This window comes from Heterocephalus glaber, unplaced genomic scaffold, assembly GCF_053883595.1.
Source record: "Heterocephalus glaber isolate CG9 unplaced genomic scaffold, H.glaber_assembly_v1.0 deba00000676, whole genome shotgun sequence".
Lineage (NCBI taxonomy): Eukaryota > Metazoa > Chordata > Mammalia > Rodentia > Bathyergidae > Heterocephalus > Heterocephalus glaber.
This window is the reverse complement of record NW_028258156.1, coordinates 478,828-503,563: the sequence shown is the minus strand read 5'-3', so window position 1 is coordinate 503,563 and position 24,736 is coordinate 478,828. Positions and strand designations below refer to the sequence as shown.

At 39.2% G+C, this 24,736-nt stretch overlaps 2 protein-coding genes across 7 annotated transcripts in view; one reads left to right on the top strand and one right to left on the bottom strand.

Moving 5' to 3' along the window:
- Window positions 1-7,325, bottom strand: part of Spacdr (sperm acrosome developmental regulator) — a 41,307-nt gene extending 33,982 nt beyond the window's left edge. The window contains exons 1-2 of one of the 3 annotated variants that reach the window (XM_087206575.1): window positions 3,529-7,325; window positions 1,792-1,921 (exon numbers count right to left, since the gene is read on the bottom strand). The gene's annotated coding sequence lies outside the window, so the exon portion shown is untranslated. The other 2 variants (XM_087206577.1, XM_013070256.3) reach the window with 2 other exon arrangements.
- A 296-nt stretch (window positions 7,326-7,621) lies between these two features.
- Window positions 7,622-24,736, top strand: part of Znrf2 (zinc and ring finger 2) — a 148,224-nt gene continuing 131,109 nt past the window's right edge. For 3 of the 4 annotated variants that reach the window (XR_015449308.1, XR_001183124.3, XM_004839482.4), the window contains exon 1: window positions 7,632-8,601. Coding sequence is in view for 2 of the 4 variants with exons in the window: in XM_004839482.4 (XP_004839539.1) it covers window positions 8,166-8,601 (436 nt within the window). In the remaining 2 variants the exon portion in view is untranslated. Of the gene's footprint in view, window positions 8,602-24,736 lie in introns of all 4 variants that reach the window. The other variant, XM_013070273.3, reaches the window with a different exon arrangement.

The window sequence follows — 24,736 nt, the reverse complement described above, 5'->3', positions numbered from 1 at the left end:
CCAGGGCCAAGCACATTGCAAAGGTGCAGCCATTGTTTAAAGAATGAAGATGCTCCAAGTGTGTACCCTTGTGTATCCATGGACCAGGGATGACCTGGATCAGTGCTCATGTTCCAAAACCTATTCAGTTTAGACTTGGATCCCTAGAGTTCAGCTAGACCCCAGAGAGCTTTTGGGAAACAGAGTAGGGGAGATGACCAGTACTTCTTCTTGACCCATTCTGCCAGTCTATTTCTTTTGATTGGTGAATTGAGACCATTAACGCTGATGGTTATAACTGAAATGTATTGACTTGTCATTGCCATGACTTTTTCTTTTTGTTGGGTTCTCCCCCTTTCCATTTAATTTCTTGTCATGCCAGATGGGTTCATTCTGCTTTGCTTCCTGGGGTTGTGATCCCCAATGTCTGTTCCTAGGATATTGTATAAAATTCTTTGGAGTGCTGGTTTGGTATTCACAAAGTTCCTAAGGTGCTCTTTGTCATGAAAGTATCTTATTTCTCCATCAATTTTGAAAGATAGTTTTGCAGGGTACATCAGTCTGGGTTGGAGGCTGTTTTCTTTTAGGGCTTGGAATATGTCACTGCAAGCTCTTCTTGCCTTGATGGTTTGTGTTGAGAAGTTTGCTGTGATTCTGATGGGCTTTCCTTTGTATGTGATTTGTTTCTTTTCTCTGACTGCTTGGAGAACTTTGTTCTTTTGTTGGGTTTCTGGAATCTTAACAATTATATGCCTATGTGTAGATTTTTTTTTGATCAAGGCTATTTGGAGTCCTATATGCCTCACTTATCTGTATGTCAAGTTCTTTTCTCCTGCTTGGGAAGTTTTCTGCCATTATTTCTGTGAAGAGATTTTTTAAGTCATCTCCACTCTCTCCTGTTTCTTCATTGAGCCCAATCAGTCTTATGTTATTCTTCTTTGCATCATCTAGCAGCTGCTGGATTGATTTCTCATGTTCCCTTATAATTTTGAAGCAATTTTTCTTTTCCTGGTCACTAATTGCAGTCTTATCTTCTATATCTGAAATTCTGTCCTCACATTGGCTCATTCTGCTGTGTAGACTTTTCAATGGAGTTTTTCATGTCCTGGAAATCTATTTGCATCTGTTTTATGGATTCCATTTGTTTCTTATGTTGGGATTCCATCATGTTCTTGAGCTCCTCTCTAGATTTATTAATCATGTCTTGCACTAGGGGCACAATTTCTCCTGTTATCTGAGAAATTATTTCTGATTTCATTTTTTCCAGATCCCCTTTTGTTGCCAGTTCAGTGCGTCCAGGTGGTTGAATATCAGAGTGTTCCATCTCATTTCCCTTTGGGGTTGCTGTAGGTGATCTGGAAGTCTGGTTTTGAGACTTATTTATGTGTTTTCTCATTTCGACTGGGGCAGGGGGCTGTTAGCACCTGCACGGATTACCTCCTTTGAGCAGGGTGAGGTGGGCCAGGGGCCGGGAGCAGCGGTAGGGATGGTGACCCAAAAGCCCCTTCCTGTGGGCTGGGAGCAGCGGGAGGGATGGTGGCCGGGAAGCCCCTTCCTCTGGACCAGGAGCAGTGGGATGGCAGCTCAGAAGCCCCTCCCTCTGGACCGGGAGCCGTGGGAGGGATGGTGGCCCGGAAGCCCCTTCCTCTGGGCCAGGAGCAGCGGGACAGAAGGTAGCCCAAAAGCCCTTTCCTCTGGGCTGGGAGCAGCGCGAGGGATGGTGACCGGGAAGCCCCTTCCTCTGGACCAGGAGCAGTGGGACGAAGGCTCAGAAGCCCCTACCTCTGGGCTGGGAACAGCGGGACTCAGTACCTTGGTCTGGTGGTCTGGTGTCCTCTGCGTCTTTGTAGTGTGGAACCAGGTGGCTGCCTGTCTGCACCGGGGTGATTCGGTGTCTTTCGTCTGACCAGTACTTCTTACTGCACTGTTTTCTTGCTTATTCCTGGGGGAGTTATGAATTTACCCTTTCCCACCTGGCCTAACTTGGGGGCAGAGACCATTTAGTAGCCACTTAAAAGGAATTGGCTACCTAAGGTATTGACTGCCTTGGCTGAAAAATGTGAAAGGTAACAAATTTGACATACAAACTTAAGGTGGTAATGAAAGTCTAAGTCAGTAGTAATTCAGGGTATGCGTTAATCACTGCTTCCTGCTCCTCGTGATCCATAGCAGTTAACTGAAAGTCTCCTGCAAGCAGATTGTCTTGGAATTCCCAAGAAGCAGGCACTGTGGTGAGTTAAAAATAAAGCAGAAATAGAGTTCCTGTACTTGGGAGGCTTACGCAATTCAGGCCTAAAATACAAGGCTTGCCTTTACTGGGCCTTTTGGGTACTCTTAAGGGAGACAGTGATAAGGGAAAACATCTTATACTTTTTAATCATTCATAGTGATTTAAGCAAGTGACAAGAGGCTGGAGGAGGGTGCATATTCTTTGGAGGAGGGACCACATACATTATGTAGCAGAGAACTATTTTTTCTCCAAGCCACTTTTCACTTATGTAGGCTGGGAAAAATCTCTTTAGTATTGGCCCCATTACACATCTTTCCACAAAATTTTATGTCTTTTCAACAGCAACAAAGATCTGGGATTCCTTTTAAAGTACTATGTATGGACTCAGTTTTCTTTATAATTCAGGAAAAACATCATGGATTGTAGCTGTTTTATATTAAAGGTTTTTAAATAAAGGCCCTAAAATATTTTTTAAAAAATGTTATTTGCAAGCCAACGTGAATTGAGAATGGAACATAAGTATTTAATCCTCATTAATACCCTATACTATGTTGACAGGCAAGAATTAAGTTATTTTTATTAGCAAGTGCTGACATTGGATCTCAACTGTTTCTAGAAATGAAAATAATTCTAGAATGGGTGTTAAACATAACACAGGGCTCTGATCATCAGCTGATTAACAAGATATATTTTTGTGACACATTTAAGCCTATTTAGGACAACAAAGAGTACTTAGTTAAAATGTTACCCTGTGAAGTTGAGGGAAATTTAAATTAAAAGCTTTTAATATTAGAGATTTCAAACAGCTAATGACATTTTCTTTCCAAATTTTATCTGTATATACATTCATCTATTTTATAGTAGAGACTAGACATAGATTTGTCATCATAGCTTGTCATGCCATTGTCATTATTATAGTAATGATGAACATACTTATTAGTAAATGACTGTAATTATTACAAATAAATCTTTAAGTGTCAATAATGCACCAAAATTACACAAAAATAGTAAAATCAATTCTAGAGAGTATTAGCATATATTAAACTGTACATTCTCACAAATTGCTACAGGCAACATGCAAATCATTATGCCCTGCTAGGATAATAAGATTGAGATTAAAATTTATTTATATACCAACAAATTTCAAAATACGCTCCACTAAAGACTGAACTTTTGAAACTCTCAGCCACTCTGTGAGACTGGCATTATGGTCATGTGCATTTTCTGCAGGAAACAGGTTGAGCCAGGTTAAGTGACTTGCCCCAAATCCTACAGCCAGTATCAGACAGAGCCAGGGCCTAAAGCCAGCTTGAACTCACCTACTTCATAGTGTATGCTTCTAATCCTGCATGATTGGCTCCTGTCCCTTGATGGTCACTAGAGAACCAATGAAAATACAGGGAGGGGAGAACAAACATTTGTTAAAGGCATTATATAAGCTACTGATGTTATCTGAAAAATTATCCAACAATGTGATTGCTAAATACCCTACTTTTAGTTTCAGAATTTAAGATATGTTTCTAATTATTAAAATCTTAAGCAGTGTTTTTGTAGGATATATGAAAATAAATATTTTGGGGGAGTCTCACTATTTAGTTAAGGCTGGACTTGAACTTACTATACAGTCCAGGCTGGCCTCAAACTCACAGCAATCCTCCTGCCTTAGCCTCCTAACAGTCATATGCCACCACCCCTGGCATGAAGATAAATTTTAATGTTTAGATGGTACATTTCTTTATAAATATATTAATAGAAAAAAAGCTCTTTTTAAGGATAAGTAATTATAATCCTATAAAGGACTTTACTTAAAGGATAAGTAAATATAGTCCTATTTTGCTAGAGACCAGGTAATATATCAATACTTATTTTATTACCTGTTTGTTTATTTTGTGGTACTGGGGTTTGATTGCAGGGCCTTTACACTGAGCTACATTTCCAATCCCTTTATTTTTCTTTTTTTGGTACCAGGGATTGAACTTGGGTCCTTGCGCTTGTGAGGCAGGTGGCAGAACCACTGAGCTAAATCCCTGGCCCCCTTTATTTTTATTCTGATACAGGATCTTCCTAAATCATTGAGTTGCTCAGGTTGGGCTTGAATTTATGATCCACCTGACTCAGCCTCCCAGAGTGCTGAGATGACAGCTATGTGCCACCATTCCTGGTTTGCTTTTCCTAAAGGGCAAAACTATGGCCAGCTTTTGAAAACTATAATGAGTGAAAAAGTAGGATGGTGAAGACTAGCAAAATGTTATAGGGCTGAGCCAGCACCACAGTGCAGGCTTGCAATCCCAGCTTTTTGGGAGGTCGAGGCAGGAGGATCACAAGTTCAAGGCCAGCCTGGGCAATTTACTGAGACTGTCTCAAAATAAAACAAAAAGGGCTGGGAATGTAGCTCAGTGGTAGAGTGCTTGCTTGGCCCATGGGAGGCCCTGGGTTTGACTCCCAGTAAACACCTCCCTCTATTTACTATGTAGGGATGATGCAGGCTGTAAGAGAGCCCCCTTTGGGAGGTGGGGCCCACCTAATGGGTGCCACAAAGCTTTTGCTCTGTGCAACTCTTCAGAGGGCTGATCCAACACGGGTTTAGGATATGGGAGCAAGAGAGCAAAGAGGAGCACAAAAGAAAATAAAAGCCAAAGGGAAGAGATTCACCCCAGCTGATATTAAAACTAGAATTTTTTGTGCTAAGCGCACAATTAGGGTGGGTTTCTGGTCAGTAATTTTGTTAGCCTTAACAATATGTTCAAACTAATTTCAAACTCCCAAATCCTCTGATCAAAATATCATTTAATATCATTTAACCAAGGAAGAAAAGTATAGTATACGAAACGTTTCAGGGGTGGTCGTAGAGCTTGCCTGGCATGTTCAAGGATCTGGTTAGACTCCCAGCATTGCAAAAACAAAACAAAAAGAAGAAAATCCTTTAACTATTAGAAATTTTAAAGAGCTGTGGGTCTGGTCCTTGAAGAGTTACTGAGACATTAAAATAACAGTTCTCATGAACAGGAAGGAAATCAATTAGACCAGAGCTTCTCTGAAAGTGGCCTGAGATTTGGTGGAAGCACCAACATCACCAGTCAGCTTGTTAGGATGCAAATTCTTGAGGCCCAATCCTGAGCTAAGAATGAGAAGCACTAGGGGTGGGGTCCAGCAGTCTGCTCTAGCAAAGTATCCAGATGATGCCTTTGCCCAATGAAATTTTCAAAGCACTGATTTAAACCATCATTTGTCAAACTGCAGATTACAATCCTTTAGTGGGTTGTGCAATCAATTCAGTGGGCAGTGACCAGTATTTTATAAAAGCAAATCAGAGTATAATAGAAAAGGGAATGTATGCCATGGGAAATTTGTTTAATTTCTACATAGATGTATTTACTTGAGTGCTGATTTGGATGAAATGACACTTTTAATTTTTGCAAACAGGGAATAATAAAGAAGCTACAAATTTTAAATGTAGTCAGACAGTTTGGTTGATGATAAAACACACTGTCATCTTCACAGGGATTACAATTTGGAGAGAGATAAGAGGGTTGAGGAGAGAGGGAACTGGGCCAAGGAAAGAACAGAGACGACCAAAATGTTATACTTCCAGAATCCTATAGGGAAAGAAACAAATAGTCCACCCAGAGAGGAGATGGAAAGGGCAGCCACACGTGGGAGATGGTAAGGACAATAAGAACATGGTAAATTCCTGAGTGAACTCCAAAAGAATCATTTTGGTGGCACTGGTGAAGATGTATGCATCATTCATTTACTGAACATTTATCATACTGCCATGGGTGCCCAGCAATATGTGAGGCACTGAGGTATCAACGAGAAGCTTGCAGTCTTGAAGTCTAACAATAACCACATAATCAGGCCTAGGGAGGAGTTGTTACACAGCATTGAACTGGAACACTGAAGGCCTGTGATGATGGGGATGGGAATTGGGTGCCAACTCAAAGACACTTTGCCAAATGGTGGACACATCCGAACATTTCTCTATATAAAAGCTTTGACTGTGTGTGTGTGTGTGTGTGTGTGTGTGTGTGTGTGTGTGTATGTGTATATATATATATATATATATATATATATATAGACATTTTATTTCCAAATTATGTCCATTTTTTTGAGATGAGGTCTTGCCTTGTTCCATAGGCTGGGTTTCAATTTCTACCTCAGTCTCTTGAGGAGCTGGGACTACAGCCCTGTGTCACCATACTGGGGTGTATTTCTGTTTAAAACTTATTCCCATACCCTTTCAAAGAGTGACAATCACTACATGTGCCTCATTGCAAATATGGTGAAAAAAAGCATTTACTTCGATAGTTTGTATAGAAGAACCCCTTACTATTGTTTCATGTAGATGACACATCAGGCAAAGTGGGCTGTCCTTTCGCTATCTAGACTTATGCTGTGTGTCACTGCTACAAATGAGCTTAGGATTTTATTAAATTCCATTTTAGAAAAATCACAGAATTTTAAAGGTGCGGGTGTCATAGGAATTTAATGCAAGCATTCCAGGCTTAAAAAAAACCCCAAAACAAAAAAACTAAAGTCCTATAAAGTCCAATAAGCTCACTTTCTATACATAATTTAATTTGATTGTTATGCCTAGATGCCAGGTGTCAAATCTGTGGCAGTTCTCTACACTTCAGGGTTTGTTTGTTTGCTTTTGTTTTTTGAGCTGTCTCCTTGAACTTCATGCAGGCCAGGCTGGCCTCGAACTTGCAGCAATCCTCCTGCCTCAGCCTCCCAGAGTGGTGGGATTACAGGCCTTGCGCCACCACGCCCAGCGCTCTGCATCTTAGTTTTTGCCCTACTGTTGAAGGTCTGGCCGTTTTATTCTTAGTCCTTCCAGTTTTGCACTTCCTCGGGTTGGAGTGTTTCAAGGGAGTAAGCCTAAATCAAGCCAAGTTGGTTATCAGCCTCCTCGGTTATCTCTTTTGTCTTCACTGTTCTTTTTATCATCAGAATTGGTGAGCTTCAGAATTTGTTTGTAAAAATCAGAGCGTGCAACACCACTAAGAGGAGAATAACACCACCCAAACCGAAAGGCTCCGGACCCAGGGGACAGCCACTCACAAGCCCAGTCAGGAAAAGGTGAAAGAGATCGCTCTTCCCCGGCTTCTGCAGGCCACGTGGGGGAGGAGGGGTCGCCTTCTGATTGGCGCCCCCAGGGGCTCCTTCTCTCCAATCCGCTTGGGCCCCTCTGTGGAGGAGGGGACGCGCTATGGCCGGGAGGGTGGAGGCACCGACCTGTCCATCACCGAGTCCAAGGGTGGCAGCACCTACCACACCGCCGTACCTTAGCAAGGCGGAGTCGGGAGGGTAGGCCTAGGCCCGGGAAGGCGGGGCAACGCAGGCGGGAGCCAATCTGTAGGGAGGCGCGAGGAGGTGGGGGCGGGATCACCGCGAGCCACCCAAACACTCAGGCCTGGCCGCCGCTTGGGGCCGCGCAGCCTTTTGACCTTCGGGTGCTTGGGCTCGGACCCTCACCTCGCGGGCATCCCCAGCTTCTAGGCTCGACTCCCGCGGCCCCTCCTGGGCGCGTGGAGTGAGGCGACGGTTGCTGGGCAGCGCACCCCGCCTGCCCGCCCTCCTGGTCCCCTCACGCGCCGCCCGTTTTTCCTCTTTCTCGGCTCATCACAGCTGGGCGGCCGGGGGCGGAGGGAAGGTGGCCCCGGTGGAGTCTGGGCGGCCACCTCCCACTCACCCGTGAGCCGCCGTGGGAGCCGGAGGATGGCGGCGGTAGCGGCAGCCGCCCGGGAGGAGGCGGTGCCGAGGCTGGCGGCGCAGAGCGCGGCGGCAGAGAGCGGCACCAGAACCGAAACCGCCACCTGAGCCGGCGCCCGCCGGAGCAGCGCGCGACGCCCGCGGTCGGGCCTCCTCCGCCTCGCCTCGCCCCGAGGACAGCGCGCCGGGGCCGGCCCGGACGAGCGGGGGCCCCTGCGGGCCGGCCCGCGGCAGAGCGGACATGGGCGCCAAGCAGAGCGGCCCGGCCGCCGCTAACGGCCGCACCCGCGCGTACTCGGGCTCGGACCTGCCTTCCGGCAGCGGCGGAGCGCGCGAGGGGAACGTGGGCAGCGGCGGGGCGCGGGCCGCGGCCAGGCTTCCGCCTCAGGTGCCCGGCGCGCCCCAGCCCGGCGCCTCGGGCGGCGCGGCAGCGCCCTCGGCGGCTCCGGCGGCCCCGCGCAGCCGCTCACTTGGCGGGGCCGTGGGCAGCGTGGCGTCGGGGACCCGCGTCAGTATCCCCAACAGCAGCAGCGGACCCTACGGCTCGCAGGACTCCGTGCACAGCAGCCCAGAGGACGCCGGCGGCGGCAGGGACCGGCCGGCGGGCGGGGGCTCCGGTGGGCCGCGCCTAGTGATCGGCTCGCTCCCGGCGCACCTCTCGCCTCACATGTTCGGAGGTACGGCCCCCTCCCCGCGCGGCACCTGGCTCCCTGCTCCGGGGATCTTCACCCTTGGCCTTCTTTCCCGAGCTGGGCGCGCCCCGGCCCTTCAGGGGAGGGGCCCGAGAGGCGCCCTCCCCGAGGCCGGGCTCACTCGTAGGGAAGTCCTTTTTCCCCAGCGAGGTGCGTGGAATATGCTGTTGTAAAACCGACGAAACAGCTCGCGTGGTTGTGGTTTGCAGTACCAGGAAGTCTGCAGGAGACCCGTTGCTAAATGTAGTTCTGCCTGGGGACTGATGAGCAGTTTTAAAGGCCAAAATTCAGATGGACATTTTGAGTATTTGAAAAGGGAAGTGCTGTCCTTCGAACCCACTTTTAATATAAAATGGTAATTCTCAAGTCTCTTAAATAGTCTCACCTTCCACGTATAGGTACGTTCATTGGATGCATGTGTTAATGGGAAGTGTGTTTTTAACTCCAGTAAATTGTCATTTTACGTAACGGTTAATGTCCGTCCTGCTTAGCAGGAGCGTTTATAAACAGTAGAAAACAACTTCTTAAGGAGAGAGTATGGAAATTATCACAACTTTCCTCACAGGGTGCTGTAATTGGCTTCGTTCTTTTGCAGAGCAGTGTTTGCTAGAGCTAAGGAAAAGTCGCTTGTGAAAGGCTTTCAATAGCAAAATAATGTGTTTTTAAAATGTAGAAACCGGAGAGAGGGTGTCTTGCTCTGAGGAAAATGAACTGTGTGTTTTATGCTGATGCAGATCACCTCTCTTCATATAGAAGGGTAAACCTTCCTGTATCATTGCATTGAGGTCTGATATTAAATTCACAACGGATCACAGAAGAGCAGTGACAACATATCCTCTTCATTTTTATGGCTCTTTACTAGTGTACCTATGAATGTAAGAACTTTGAGTGGGAATTGATAAGTGGAATATTCAGTATGTAATGTATCTATTCTGATGTTTCATTGCCATTCACATTAGCATAAGTTAAAAATAAGAATGTGATATTTAGTTTTCCTCATCTTTTTAATACTACTTTGAACATGCAGTATGGGACAACACTTGACTTTATCTACTTTACTTGTTTACAGTCGTTTTTGCTATGTAAATAAAAATATTAACGTTTTCTAAAATTGGTCCATCTTTTAAAAAAGCTTTTGTTTTTGAGAAAGTGAACAAGTAGCGCCCTTCCTGTGATTTGATCACAAGTAACATAGTTGAAGGTGCAGTAAAGCAGTTTCTAAAGAATTGGAGATTAATTTGAGAATAAACTTTAAAAAAAATTTCTTTTTCAAATGAAAATTTGCACTTAGCAGTTACGATTTTTTAAAAATACTTCTACATAAAAGCTTGCTAAAGGAGAGACTAGGAAAGCTTTGTGAAATTAATATTTAATACTTGAGTTAGTACTTTTGTTCCTTTTTTAGAGAGTGATAATTTTCCTTGACAAAGTATATTTGTATGAGTTTATTTTATTAAAGTAAATACATTCCATTCATTCTGGGGGCAAATAGTTGACAACCAGGCTATTCATAGTAAATTAGGAAGTAGAAAAGATCTCATTGCTGAAAGTTGGAAGTAAAGCAGTTTTAAAAAAAATTAAATTCTTAGATTTTGTGCAATTACCATATAGTTCTTAATGCTGTTGGATTAGGAAGAATGGGAGCAGGACAGTGACACTGAGGAACTTGTGGCATTCTTTCATTCGCAGGTCTGTGCAGAGAATGAAGCACTCACATCCTCTGGCTTCCATTGCGTGCAGTGAATTTGACTTTTCCTCTCCAGTGTGTTTAGAGCAATTTTAGTTACGCGTTATCGGGACATCATTCAGTTTTCCATGTCTGCTTGATTCACATGAGAAACCTCAGTTGAGGAAGGTTTCTGGAAGAGGATCAGAAAAATTAGCTGTACTTAAATAAGGGGATCGGTGCCACAACCTTAAATCCTTGCTGAGCCAGAGAGATGGAATAGACTTATGTAAAAACTCATCTTTTAGCAGCATTGCCTTAGTGGGGTTTTCATCTGCATTTTAGTGGATGGGTTCATGAAGAAAACAATAATAGCATATTTCTCATGATTCTGAGATTTAGGGAGCTGAATGATGAACCTTACTATTTTAAAAATTAAACTTGATTACACTTTACATTGACTTCACTTTATTATATAATGTGTTTATTACAAACTAAACAAATATTTGGGCATATATAATGAACTTCATTTGAAAATTGAGAAAAAGTATTTCTAAATTAATAGAAAGTTCTTACTGTAATTTTACAAAATGGTTGTTTTATTGTTTCCTAATAAGAAAAGGTGGTACTAATCAGAGTTAAAATTGTCTTTCTCTTGTAGGCAGTTATGAAAATGAAAACTTAGTACTTTTTTTGGTTTCTTTTTTAGTCTTCTGAGTCTAGCAAGTTGATTAATTAGTAATTTTATCATAAATGGTGAATTGAAGAAGGGTTTTTTTGCAGTGGTTTTACGTTTCACTTTAATTTGGACATATATTTTGGCTTTATACATTCTTATATCTCCCAGAGAGGTGCCTAATCCAGGTATTCCAGTTTGTAGAAATTTCCAAGAATGGAGTCCCTGGACCGGACTAAAATTAGAATTTATATAGGAGTTTATAGATGAAATAGGTCTTTGTTGTTTTTGTTGCTCTTCCCAGATGGATGAGTTTAATACTTGTAAAATGAACAGATGCTCTCTCTTGATTACTACTAATATTGTCCATCACCTTTGTTTTAAAATTGGTCTTTAAGCTAGGCATATTGGTGCACGTTTATAGTCCCAGCACCTGGGAGGCTGAGGCAGGACATCATCATGAGTAGAAGGCCAGTTTGGGTTACTTAGTGAGACCCTGTCTCAAAAAACAAAACCAAAACCAAAACCAAAAAACAAGAAAATAAAATAAGATAGGTCTTTAATGGCATAGGCTAATATTTAAAATCCCTGGCAGTATCTTAGGATTTGCTTGACTTTGTTTTATGTCTACATTTTTTTCCATTTAGTCGCTAATGTTCATAAAAGCAATTAATATGAGATGGTAAAATAGCCTTCATTAATGCAACAGGATGGGGAGGTGAATTAAATGATGAAAATACACCAATGAAAGGAGGTTATTTTGAGAGAAATTATGTAGATTTCTGGAATGTATCCCTGACTGGAAGTTAAAATGTAAAGTGAATTAATTTAAGACAATAAACCACGACTACTATGCTACTTTGGGCTGAATTGTCTTGAGCTTGTTTGGGTGTGGTTTGCTCATGAGTATTTTAGCAGTCTGGTTTTCATTCAGGTGCCTTCTGTTATGAAACCTCTTTCTTTACATTGAAGCAGTGTGGTTGATTTCTTAAAACTATATTAAGTAAGATCTGTATTTCCAGGAAGATTTATTTCTCTTAATTTTAACACAGATGTGAGGTTTTATGGTGTAGATCATTAATTAACCATTATCAAATTGTTCTTAATCATTGCTTCTTACCAAAATTAAGTACCAAAATATTTGTTTGGGATATTGTAATTAATATGCTTTGTATTCCTTGATGTTCTTTTATATAATTGTAGACTTACGGAGAATGGCTGAAGAGGAATGTGACTGCTTTTCCTAGGAAAAATGATACTTTTAATAACCACCCCTGCCACCTCTGAAAAGGAACTTTGGTGGTTAATGTTTCTTGCCTGTAATCTCATGTATCTTTAAACATGACAGCGGATAATATGTTGCATGCTAAAGTGTGGCCTCTGTCATGGAAGTTTCTGCTGTGGGATTTTTTTTTTTTTGAAAGTACTGTACCTTGACTGCAGAGTCAAAGTGGGCTGGACTGAGGAGTGGCATCTGTTGCACAGGGGCCCATCTGATCTGAGAGCATCTTGACCTAAGTATTGTACCTGGATGCTTTGCGGGCTGCTGTAGTTCCTGCCAGAGACAGAGCTCTCTTGTTTTACTGACATGGTGTCTCCACTGCCAGCAAATCCCCCAGTTGATTGCTTTGCCTAGTGACCATTAAGTAGGTTATTTCTGGCTACCAGTATCCTTAATTAAATATCAATTTTTTCATATTTCTTATACATTTTGTGCTTATAAGGAAAGTTGTGTGAATATAAGTACTACATACGTTGATGTTTAAAATTGGGAATATGGGCAGGTGGGTTAAAATAAAAGACTGCTTTACGTAGCAGAATACTTAAGATTTATTTAGTCTTCTTATGTAAATACTCTTGAGCACTATGTAATTGAATTGTTAGTCTGTTTTAGTTTTGAATGTACTTAGTTGATTTGACATTTATTTGTTTAGAAATTGGAGAAAATATGGTCCTTTGTGTGAATAAAGGGTTCAGAAATATCTTAGGTTCTAATTATTTTCTGTGTTGCTCATTATCAAATTACCATGAACTTAGCTGCATAAAGCAAAAGACACACTTCTTAGTTTTTATGGGTCAAGTGTCTAGGTACAGTTTAGCCTAGGCCCTCTGTGAGACTCCAATGAAGCATTGGCCAAGATTAATTTTCACCTACAGGCTCAGTTGGAAAAGGATTGGCTTCCAGACTCCCTCAGATTGTGTGGCAGAATTCATTTCCTTGTGGCTGTTAAGTTCATGGCAGCCTACTTCAAAGCCAGCAAAGAGAGAGAAAAGCAAAATGGGCTACTGCTACATCTATATAATTGTTAGGCCCCGCCCAACCCATTGCCTTTAGTGCATTTCCTGTGGTTATAAGCAAGTTATGTCTGGTTCACACTCTACTGGAGGGAATTTCTCAAAGGTTGAAACACCAGAAACTGGGAAACAAAATTGGTCACCCTAAGGTTTTGTTTGCTACATTATTAGACTTGGGTTGACCAGGTAAGCATGTAACTTTTCTTTGAAAATTCATTTTTGTTTAATAATTGTAGTAATGCATATGGAGAACATAGTAAACATGTATTGAGCCCCTTTGAGAAGCCAGGCATTATATGTGTTAAGGGTGCAAACAGGAGTCTTTTTCGTTCTTGTTCCTTCTCAGTTCTTTCTTGAATTTCAGAGTAGCCTGTGATTATTACACAATGTAACAACTTTTATTGTAGGATTGATAACAAATTGCTTAGTGAGGTATCTTGGTCCAGGGTAGCCTAAAAAGGTGCGCCATAGAGGACAGTAGCATTTGGGCTGTTTTGAAAGATTTAGAATTTTTATTCAGAAGCCACCACAGACTAAAAAATCCACAAAGCCTGGGATTTTGATACGGCATATTGAAAAGTATATCTGAACCCGGGACCTCTCACACCCTAAGTGAGAATCATACACCTATACCAATGAGCCGCCATTAAAAAGTATATCTGGATTGTTGGGTGCATGGAAGAATGATGAATATATAAAGCTAGAATAGAAAATTGGGCCAGATGTTGAAGGATATTATGGTGCTATCTTTGGTATAATCAAGTTTGAAAACCTTTCAGTATCATGATCAGGCTAGGGGCATCATTGCAATCATAGTTTACGTGGATGACTACCTTCTCTAGTAGTATGGTGTGCAGCTTTTGAACTGTAAACAACCCTGATCAGGATTACATTTTTTAAGGAGAGAGATAGTAGCAGTAAAATAAAGTAGAACTCTTGTTAGTTGGTGGAAGATGCCTAAATTGAAATCATGACATTGTTGAGGGAGAGAAGTTGTACTTGATTGAAATTTTTAAGGTAGAACTGATAATTAAGAACCAGGGTACATAGTGATGTCTTTACCCAGTATTAAAAATGGAGCTGTATGTGGTATTGCATTCCTGTAATCCAGCTCCTTGGGAGGCTGAGGCAGGAGGATATTAAATTTGAGGCCAGACTGGGCAACTTAGTGAGACCCTATCTCAAAATTTAAAAAGAGCTGGGGATGTAGCTCAGTGGTAGAGTGCTTGCCTGGCTTGTGGGAGGCCCTGGGTTTGACACACATACGAAATAAAGGTAGATGGAGAGGGCATATTTTGGGGAATGATTATGAGTTATTTTAGTCCTGCTAAATTTGGATATAAGCATCCTTAAGATAGAAATATGAGTCTCTAATTCAGGACCTTACAAGAAATTGAGAAATCATCAATTTGGAGATTATCAGATGATCTTAAAAATGGGTGATTACTAAGGGATGAATATAAATTGAGAAAAGAGCAAGGATGGAGTCCAGAGAGCAAGAATTTTAAGAGACAAAGAGATCAATAGAGAAAAGCGTGTAGAAGAAATTGCCACCATCATCTCACCACTAGAAATAACCAGAATAAAATGTTGACATCTTTGTGTGCATATATATTTGTGTGTATGTGTGTGTGTGTGTGTTACAAAATTTGGAACACTTTTCTGTTATAAATCTTTCTGATTTTCTAATACAAAATACTAAGGTATACATTTTCCTCCAAGAATTGCTTTAGCTGAACCCCACAGATTTTGAAGTGTTTTTGTTAACATTCATTAACTTCTCATTCCCCTGTGATTTCTTCTTTGATCCATGGATTATTCTTTGATAACATGTTCTTTTCACTTCAGTTTCTAACTTCGTATTAAATTTTTATAACATTTTAAATGATTGGTCAGTATTCCAAAACTTCACTCAACAAATATTTAAGGGCCTACTCAGCCACACACTATTCTGGTGACATATAACAACAAAGAAATAAGACATTCCTGCTTTCAGAGCTTTATATTCTATGAGGGGGACACATTAAACAAGTAAATATATAGTGTCACAGGAGGTTGAGTATAATAGAGAAAGATGAAATGTGGAAGCATATATATAGAGATTGTAGAATAGAGACTTGTCCATGATTGCCATTTTATGTAGCGCTTTGAAGTTGACCTCACTGATAAGTTGACATTCATTTACTCTTTTTTTTTTTTCCCCTAGTTTTCTGAGACAGGGCCTTGCTGTGTAACCCAGGCTGACCTTGAACTCACTGCAATCCTTACCTCAGCCTGGTGCTGGGATTACAGGTGTGCACCACCTTGCCCAGCCTCATTTACTCTTTTTTTAATAATAAAAGCAGATGTTGATTACCTCCCGGTACGTATATATGGTCATATCTTGTAGCTTTGGATACTTTTTTGTTATTGTCTTAAGACTCTCAGTTGTAGGGCCGGGGATTTAGCTCAGTGGTTCCATCACCTGCCTCGCAAGCGCAAAGACCCAAGTTTGATCTCCGGTACCAAAAAAAAAGACTCTCAGTTGTAAATGCTAGAAATACAACTCAAGATAGCATTATGTAGGAAAACTATGGAGTTTTTTTAATTATTGGAAAGGATGCTAGGATAATTCGCAGAATAGAAAGAACAGGTACAGGAACCAAGGCTCCTAGAGCTAAAGTGTAGCAGTGCTCTTTTTTGTTTGTACACATATAGGTGCTCTAATCTTTTGCTTTTCACCTAGTTTTATTATGTTCTGTTGAATATAGGCATTTATGCTGATGGCTGGATGATTCACCTTTACTTCTAACCCTCAATGACCTTAGAGGCCTGAAGGGAGTGTTTCTACCTCTTTCAGAAGGACTCTGATTAGCTTATAATGGCTGTCCTGTGTCTGTCTATAAATCAACTAAGAAAGTGAAGGAGGTGGAATGTTCTCTGTATCCAGACTGCATTCTCTTACTGTGGGAAAGAGTTTGGGTTTTCAAGTCAGGCTGCTTGGGTCAAGTCCATCTTGTCTGTATGACTTAGCCCCTGTGTACCTCACTTTCTTATCTCTAAAATCAGGGTAAAATAAACACTTTGTAGTATTGTGAGGATTAAATTATTTCATATCTTAATATTTTTAAACTAGCATTTAAATTTCTTTGACACAAATGAAAACATCCAAGATTGATGTCCTACTTTCCATTCTCAGCAAGGCCACATGCCTTACTCTGATATTATATTCCCTTGTTAACATCTTAAATTTTGCAAAAAGAATTCAGAGTTTTAGTTTTTATTTTTCATAATATGTGTTTTTTGTTTTTAAGATTCTCTCCTGAACATTTGAATTAAGCTTTACAGTGCTTTTACTATACCTTACCTGTGGTGGAAACTTTGTAATTATTATTTTTTTTGGTACTGTAGATTGAACTCGGGTCCTTGCACTTACTTGCGCAGCAGGCGGCGAAACCACTGAGCTAAATCCCCGGCCCCAAAACTTTGTAATTATTGAATGTTCCCTAAAATATATTTGATAACCACATTATTATGTTTTGTTTTAGTTTTTTTGGTACTGGGGATCAAACTGAGGACCTTGCGCTTGTGAGGCAGGCACCGGAACCACTCAGCTAAATCCCTGACCCAATTATTACGTTTTTAAATGAGGTTACTGATTACTAAAATTATTTGTTATATTTAAATTACATATAAAAATATGTTACTCCAGAAAGAAGCAGTAGTAGCTGTGTCTTTTTTGTGTGTAAATATATACAAATTGAATTTCTGAACCAAAGAAAACATATGTAATGGAGGTTATACAAAAAGGGACAATTATAAAATTGCCTTAGGACTAAAATAATCCTGTGCTTAGAGCTTTTTAAATAACCATTTGAATTTGCTACAAAATATTCTTAGATTATCTGAAATATGTTTTGTGGGTGGTTGGAAATGGTTAAAATGATTGGTAAGATGGGACAAGTCAGTTTTTTTAAGTGTGTGCTGTTTTTGCTGGACAGAATCTGACAAACTTAGAGCCTCCCTGCCCCATGGTCTTTTCTTAAATCAACTATGAAAGTGAAGGAAGTGGGGTGTTCTCTATATCCAGGTTGTATTCAGTTCTTCAAAGATTGAAACCAAGGCCTTGTACATACTGGGCAAGTGCTTTACCATTGAGCCAAATTTAGCTTTTTTATAGTTGTATGGTGGAACATCTCAGGCAACCTGGACTGGGTAACATGACATTTAATAAAGCAGTTCACTGCTCTGCTAGTGCTTTGGCATCCTTCAGTTTGAGAGCTTTGAGGCTTTGATTTGGAATTCTCCAGATTTCTTGTCATAAGACTTGTTTAAACACAGCATCTTTGATCTCTTTGAAAGCCAGGCTGCTTAATGACTCCCTTGTCTACTCCTCTTTCTTTTGTATGGTCATATACAGAGTTCTTCAGAAAATTGCCATTAGTTTCTTTAAATACATACACACATGGAACTAAAATTAAGAATATTTATTATAGATCACTTTAAATGTCATTCATTATAATATATATTAAACCAATAGCATTGGTTTTATATAGTAATTTGTGGATTAAAGTGATTTCACAAGAACTATCTCCTTGGAGATGAGCTTGGAGATGGAGAAGTTAAACTGTTTGTAGTTATAGTATTTAAATATTGTTTTTTCTGTATCTTAGCTATAAATTGTATGAAACTTGATTAACTTTTATTAATTCAAAATGCTGTTCACAATTGGCTGCTTTTCTTCAGCAATTTTGCATTTTTTCTTTTGTGTTTTTAAACATTTGTTTTCAGTTTTTTAAAAGATAATTTAGTTTAACAGCCCTCCCATAATTATATAAATTGCCCTCAGATCATTCATACACATTAGATATTCTCTGAATATTTCTGAATCTTGTTAATATCTCTTCTGGGACTTTCTCACCTGCCCCTGGTGAGTGGGTTTCATATGAGATCTCTGTCTGCCATTCTATCCTTTAGGAGGTTCCATTACCTCTCATGTTCCATCTCCTGGTTCCTTGATCTTCTCTTTTGATGTTCTCCATTGCTTTGGGTGGAACACAGTTTTCTCTGTTCTACTGTGAAAGAATGTGTGTAAGGTAAAATCTTTTGAGACCTCAGTGTCTTGAAATGTTTTATTTCTGCCCTTGCTTTCTTGATTGATATTTTGGCTTGACCTAGAGTTCTAGGTTGGAAATTATTTTCCTTCAATTTTAAATGTGTTACTGAGTTGCCTCTGGCTTTTTGTATATATGGATGTTATTCTGGTTTTTGATCCTGTGTTTGAGCCCTCTTTCCCTCACCCCCCAGCTCTTAGGGTCTTAACTTTTAGGACTTTTGCCCCTAGGGTTATTATACAATTTCATTGTTAATGTCTTGGGATGGATTTTTGTTTTCATTCATTGGGTATTATTATAACTAGTATTGTAACTTTTAGGGTTTTTGTAATGTTTTAAAAAAATTCCACATGCTTTCTTTTTATTATTGAAAGAGTTTTTTCGTACATTCCATTTTTATTTTGTGGCATAATATCTTTTTAAGATTAATACGTATTTATGTGTGCGTGTTTTTGTGTGTGTGTGTGTGTGTGTGTATGTATGTATCTCCTTTTATTCCTGATTTTTGTTTCTTTCAAGTTGCTTTTTCTATTTGACTTCGTCTTTCATTAGGTATTTTTCTCAGACATTTGGTGATCTTTGGCTGATTACTCATACTTTAAAGTGAGACACTGAGAAGCTGATTGGAACCATTCTACGCATATAGAGTCATCTATCTGTCTGGGTACTTTTCTTAGGAATAGCAAATTATTGCCTTTTGTCTTGCCCTTGATCATTTTTCCAGAAATGACTTTTCTTACATGGAAGACATGATTTTTTTTTTTTTTTTTGGTACCAGGGATCGAACTCAGGACCTTGTGCTAGCGAGGCCAGTGCTGGAACCACTGAGCTAAATCCCTGGCCCAAGACATAATTTTTTAATGCCAGTGTTCTAGAAGCAGAGTGAAAAGATTTGGGGTCTTAATGTTCAAATATGATAACTTTTGTTTAAAGTCCATACTCAATATTAATATGGCACCTTGCCATAGTTTTAGCTATTACCATTTTCCCTAAGTCCAGAAATTTTTCCCTCTCCAAATAGCAAACCTCCAGTCTAATGCTGGGTTGGAGTTGCCTGGGTGTTGGAAGTCAGGGATGATGGCTGGGGACACCTAACCACTTCTTAGATGGTCAGTGAGGACTTTTCTTCAGCCTTTCACTTCTGCTTCCGGGGATGTCTTGTGCCTGCTGTAAATCATGTTGCTACTTTCCTGTCTTGGTTTTGCGGTGAAAGTTATCACTTCTTTCTAAAGTATAACAGTATCACTTTTTTTTCATTTTTTTCTATTCTTTCAAATGTTTATTCTTTTTTAAAACTGTATTTTTAAAATCATTTTTGTAGAATATTTGGAGTGAACAGAGGTTTATAAATGTGTTCAACCAAGTCAATTTTAGCTGGAAGTCCTATTTAGCTGAAGAAATAGGATTCCATACATATAAACTTTATGTAATTCAGATAAAGTAGAAGTAATTTTTAGTCCTCTCTCTGGTGATCACATTGTCCTAAATGTAACAGTTACCATTTTGTGTGTGTGTATTTCCTAACTTTTAATACATTTACAAATTTACAAATGTGTAGGAAAAAAAGTTTCACTTCTTGCGTGATTTTGCCATGGAAGTGATTGATAAGAATGCTGTCATGCTTACATCCTACTACAGTCTGTTTAAGTGTTTAGGAGATTTTTCTATGGGAGACATACAAAGTGTAACTTTTTAATTGTTCTGTATGCAAAGCTCCATAATATGTATGTAGTATAAATTATTTAACCATTCTATTAGTAAGCATTTAGGATGTTTCCATTTTTACAGTGTTGTAATAAATGTTATGAATATGCCTTTGTACAAACATCCTAAAAATGATATTGTTCTGACACCGATAGATACTATTGCCAAATAATTCTGGCACTAATCACCTGGAGTTAGTGTTAGACCTACTTTAAAGGGCAGCATCCCAGGAAGACCTTCACATGCCAGCCATGATTCTGGGTTCCTCAGGCCACTTTCATTGCTGCTCACTTGACTACATGTTTGGTGGGGATCATCATTCCTCAGGTGTGGTATGTAATTTATTAAGGTATCTTAACAGAACTCTGGACAACACTGTACTTATTGTAAGGGATATATACATCAGGACCAGCCAAATGAAGAGATACATAGTGCAAGGGCCAGAAGGATCCTGAATGCAGAGCTTCCTTTCCCTTTCCTGTTGGAATCAGATGGTTCCTCCCTTTTGGCACATCTGTGTGTTCATGAACTACAGAACAGTTTAGGTATCTAGATTTTTTATTTGGATTTCATTATATATGCATGGTTAATTGAAAATTTGCCAATCTACTGATTGAACTCAGTCTCCAGCTCCCCTCTCCCTGGAGATTGGGCTGGCTTCAAGCTCCAACCCTCTGATCATGTGATGGTTCTCTCTGGTGACTAGCTTCCATTATGAATAATCTCTGTAGCATAGTCAGGTATTATCCAAGGGATTTGAGCAACAGAGACACTCCTATCACTTGGAAAATTCCAAATGTTATAGAAGCTCTGTGCCAGAAACCTGAGGGGGGGGGGAACCCCAGACAAATTCTTAATTATAAAACATATACCTAGAAATAGAATTTTCTGGTTAATAGAACACATACTTTAATTTTTAATAGCTATCGAACAGCTCCTCACACCTTGTTTTTCTCTACCAATAGTACAATTTTCAGTAATTTTGCAATTATTACGTGTCGTTCTTTATTATTAATATAATTCTATTATTTCTCTGCTGTTTTGCTTTATAGAAATTTCATTTCCTGATTGCTAGTAAAATGAGCATTTTTCTATACTTTCCATGGGTTTATTAATGGGCATATGTATTACCTTTTGAATTGGCTGTGTTTTACCTTTTCATTAGCACTGCCGATTTTTTGGTTGGGTTTTTTATTTTGTAGTATAGTTTATTATGTAATATGTACATATACTGGTTTTTGGTGTTTAGGTGTTTAAATATTTGCTTCCATGCCATTGACTTATAAAATTAAATGAATTAGGATTATTATGTCAGTTGTAGAGGTACAGGGTTTTGAATTTAAATTAAAATATGTCTGTACTTCCTATAAATGAAGAAAGAGGAACTTTATTCCTAAGATATTTTCTATTTTAGCCAGCTCAGATATGACCTGACTCCTCATTTTTTGGACCATTTGTACTCCTTCAGAGTAATGAAGCAATAGGAAGAAGAGAATATTTATTGTGATGGTATGATGTAAAAAGTGAAAATAACTAACTTAAAAAACATTCAACTTCTGTTTTTTTTGGTACTGGAGATTGAACTTGGGACCTTGGCACTTGCGAGGCAGGTGGTGGAACCACTGAGCTAAGTCCCCAGCCCTCAACTTCTGTTTTATAAAAGATGATTTTATATGTCACATTCCCAGTGACATACTTCTATAAATATTGAATACTCTTATAAGAATGTTATACATAGTATCTATATATTTTCATATTTTTAAAGTTTTAATAAATTGTTCTGTAATTTGTATGGAGTATAGAAGTGTGTAATGGAAGATTTAATTTTATTATGTAGACTTTTACTGTCAGTTTCTAAGAGATTTTCCACAAATTTAAAGGCTGAACTTTTGAAATAGCTTCAGTAAATATTAATGGAGCTTTGTTTCTGGAACTTTTAGTTGTGTATGACATTTGAGTGTATTTTAATATGCCAGCATGTGGATATTCTTTTGCCCATACTGATCTTGTGTAATATTACTAGATCATGTCTGTAGATACTTTATAGTTTACAGAAACATTGACATGGTGTATATCTTGAGTTAACACTTTTCAGGAGGCAGCAAACAATTTCCCCATTTTATAAATGAGAAAACTAAGACTGAGAGATTAAGAAATTTGATGTTTAAGTGTTGTAATGACTGACTCAATTTGTTGCTTTTTCATTTTGGCATGGATATTGGTTTCCTACTGGCACTGTAACAGAGTACCATAAATGTAATGACTGGAAACCACACAGATTATCTCTTTAGTTCTCGACGTCAGAAGCCTGCAGTAAGTCTCACTGGGCTAAAATCAATCTGTTGATAGGTTGCTTCTGGAGACTCCCCGGCAGAGACTGTTTTCTTGTCTGTTACAGCTTTTAGAAGCCGCCACCAGGGCTTTTGGCCCTGTCCTCTATCTTCATACTCAGCAACATTGCTTCAAGTGTTTTTCACTCAACCATCTCTCTAGTTTTGACTCTTCTGCCAGGCTCTTCCACATTTTAAGGACCCTTGTGATTATGTAAGGGTTACCCAGATAATCTAGGATAATCTGTTTTTAAGATCAGCCGATTAAGTGTACTACTTCCATGTGCAACCTTAATTCCCCTTTGGTTCCCAAGATTAAGATATTTAGACATCTTTGGGAGACCATTCTACCTACCATAGTTTAACTCTCAAATAGCCTCATCGTAAAAGGAAAATGCCATGTTTTTGATTATGTAGTGACTTACTGAAAAGAAAGAATGGTTGAGATGTAAACTGTAAAATATAAGATGATTCAGGTAAACTTTTAATGATCCATTACCTGTTATACCAGAAAGTTATGAGTTCTTTATCTAAAAGATAGTTAAATGAGTATTTTTTAGATCTCCTGTGAAATGCAATATAAATGATAGACTTGTAGAATTGAAAAAATAAAACATTGAAATTGTGTCTAGTTATAAAAAGAGTGTCTTAGAGTATCGTAGTAGAAGTCCATGGGTAAATGTCAGATTAACTTGACATCGTATACAGAATTTTGTGGTTTATGTTAATTCTAGAGGAATAATCCATAGTCTTCATCACATTTTCAAGGGGGATCTATGACCCTAAATTAAGAGCTCTTGATTTAAGAATTCTTTTCATATCTAATTAAATTTTGGAAGAAGAATCTGCGGATGTTTTTTGTAGTTCATTTGTACTTGAAAAGCTGTATAACAAATTTATTAAGCTTTTGTTAAATCTTAGGTGGTAGTAGTAGTGAAGGTAGTAGCCTTGGGCCCTTTTTTGTTAGAGCTTGATAATTGTCACATTCTTCTTGTAATTTTTTTTGTTTTTTGTTTTTTTGAGATAGGATCTTGGTATATAGTCCAGGGTGGCTTTGATCTCACTCACTTTGTAGCTCAGGCTGGCCTAGAACTCATGGCAATTCTTCTGCCTCAGTCTCCCAGGTGTGGGGATTACAGGCATGTTCCACCACACCTGGCTATGATTTTTTTTTTTAAACTATACCTTCTCTGATTTTATCATTGGGTACTGGTTTCTGGGAAAGGAACAGCTTCTTTTTAAAATTTTTAATTTTATTTAAAAATTTTTTTGTATGTACATTATTTGCCGTACATAGTGCTTACATTCATCATAGGGAATTTGTACCTGTACATGATACATCTTAATTATTCTTTTTCCCGTACCCCCCTTAACCTTTCTTCCCCTTCTCATTTACAGAAGCTTTGTTTCCATTTTCCCCCTCTCATTCTTTGTTTTATTAATCTCTTTCCCTTTTCTTCCCTTTCCCCTCCTCCCTACCTTGTTCCCCTTTCCATTTGAACATGTTCTTTCTACTTCCCAATATCTATCCTCCATTTTGCTCCTTGTTTACTCTTAGGGTTTCTCACACAAGAGAAACAATTTAAATTTGTGTGTCTTATTTATTTCACGTAAAATTATGGTCTTGAGGTGCATCCGTTTATCCTTGATGACTCAGGTTTATCCTTATTTATGGTAGAGTAGTATTCTATTGTATATAAATCCCACATTTTCTTTATCCATTCATCTGTTGATGGGCATATGGTCTGTTTCCAAGATTTAGCTATTATAAATTGTGTTAGTAGCTTCTTTTTTTCTTTTTAAAGTTGAAGATTAATTTGCATACAGTGGAATGGACAGATCTACAGATCCTAAGTGCAGAATTAGAAAAGTTTTTATTGTTGGGGCTTTTTTGGTATTTTGAAACAGGGTCTCACCATCACATAGTGAGACTGTCATTAAACTCAGCTATGTAGCCCAGGCTAGCTCTGAATTCAGAATCTTGCCTCACCCACCTGAGTGTTAGGATTACAGGCATGCAGTGCTATACCTAGCTCAGATTTGAATAATTTTGGCAAATACATAAACCAACACATTATCAAAGTAGAGAATATTTCTATCATCCCAAAAATATTTTTTATGCTCTTTCCTGGTCATCACTACCCTCTGTACTCCAATGGGCTGATTAATATGTATTACCCTTTTCTATTATAATTTTACCTGTTATTGGGCTTTGTGTAAATAGAGCCATACAGCATGCACTTTTTAACATCAAGGGTTTGGCTGAGTGTAAAATAAGTGCAGTTAGAAATGGGGATTATTATAAGTGTTAATAGAAAATTTCCTTGCTGTTCTCATTTCCTTTGCCCTATCCCTT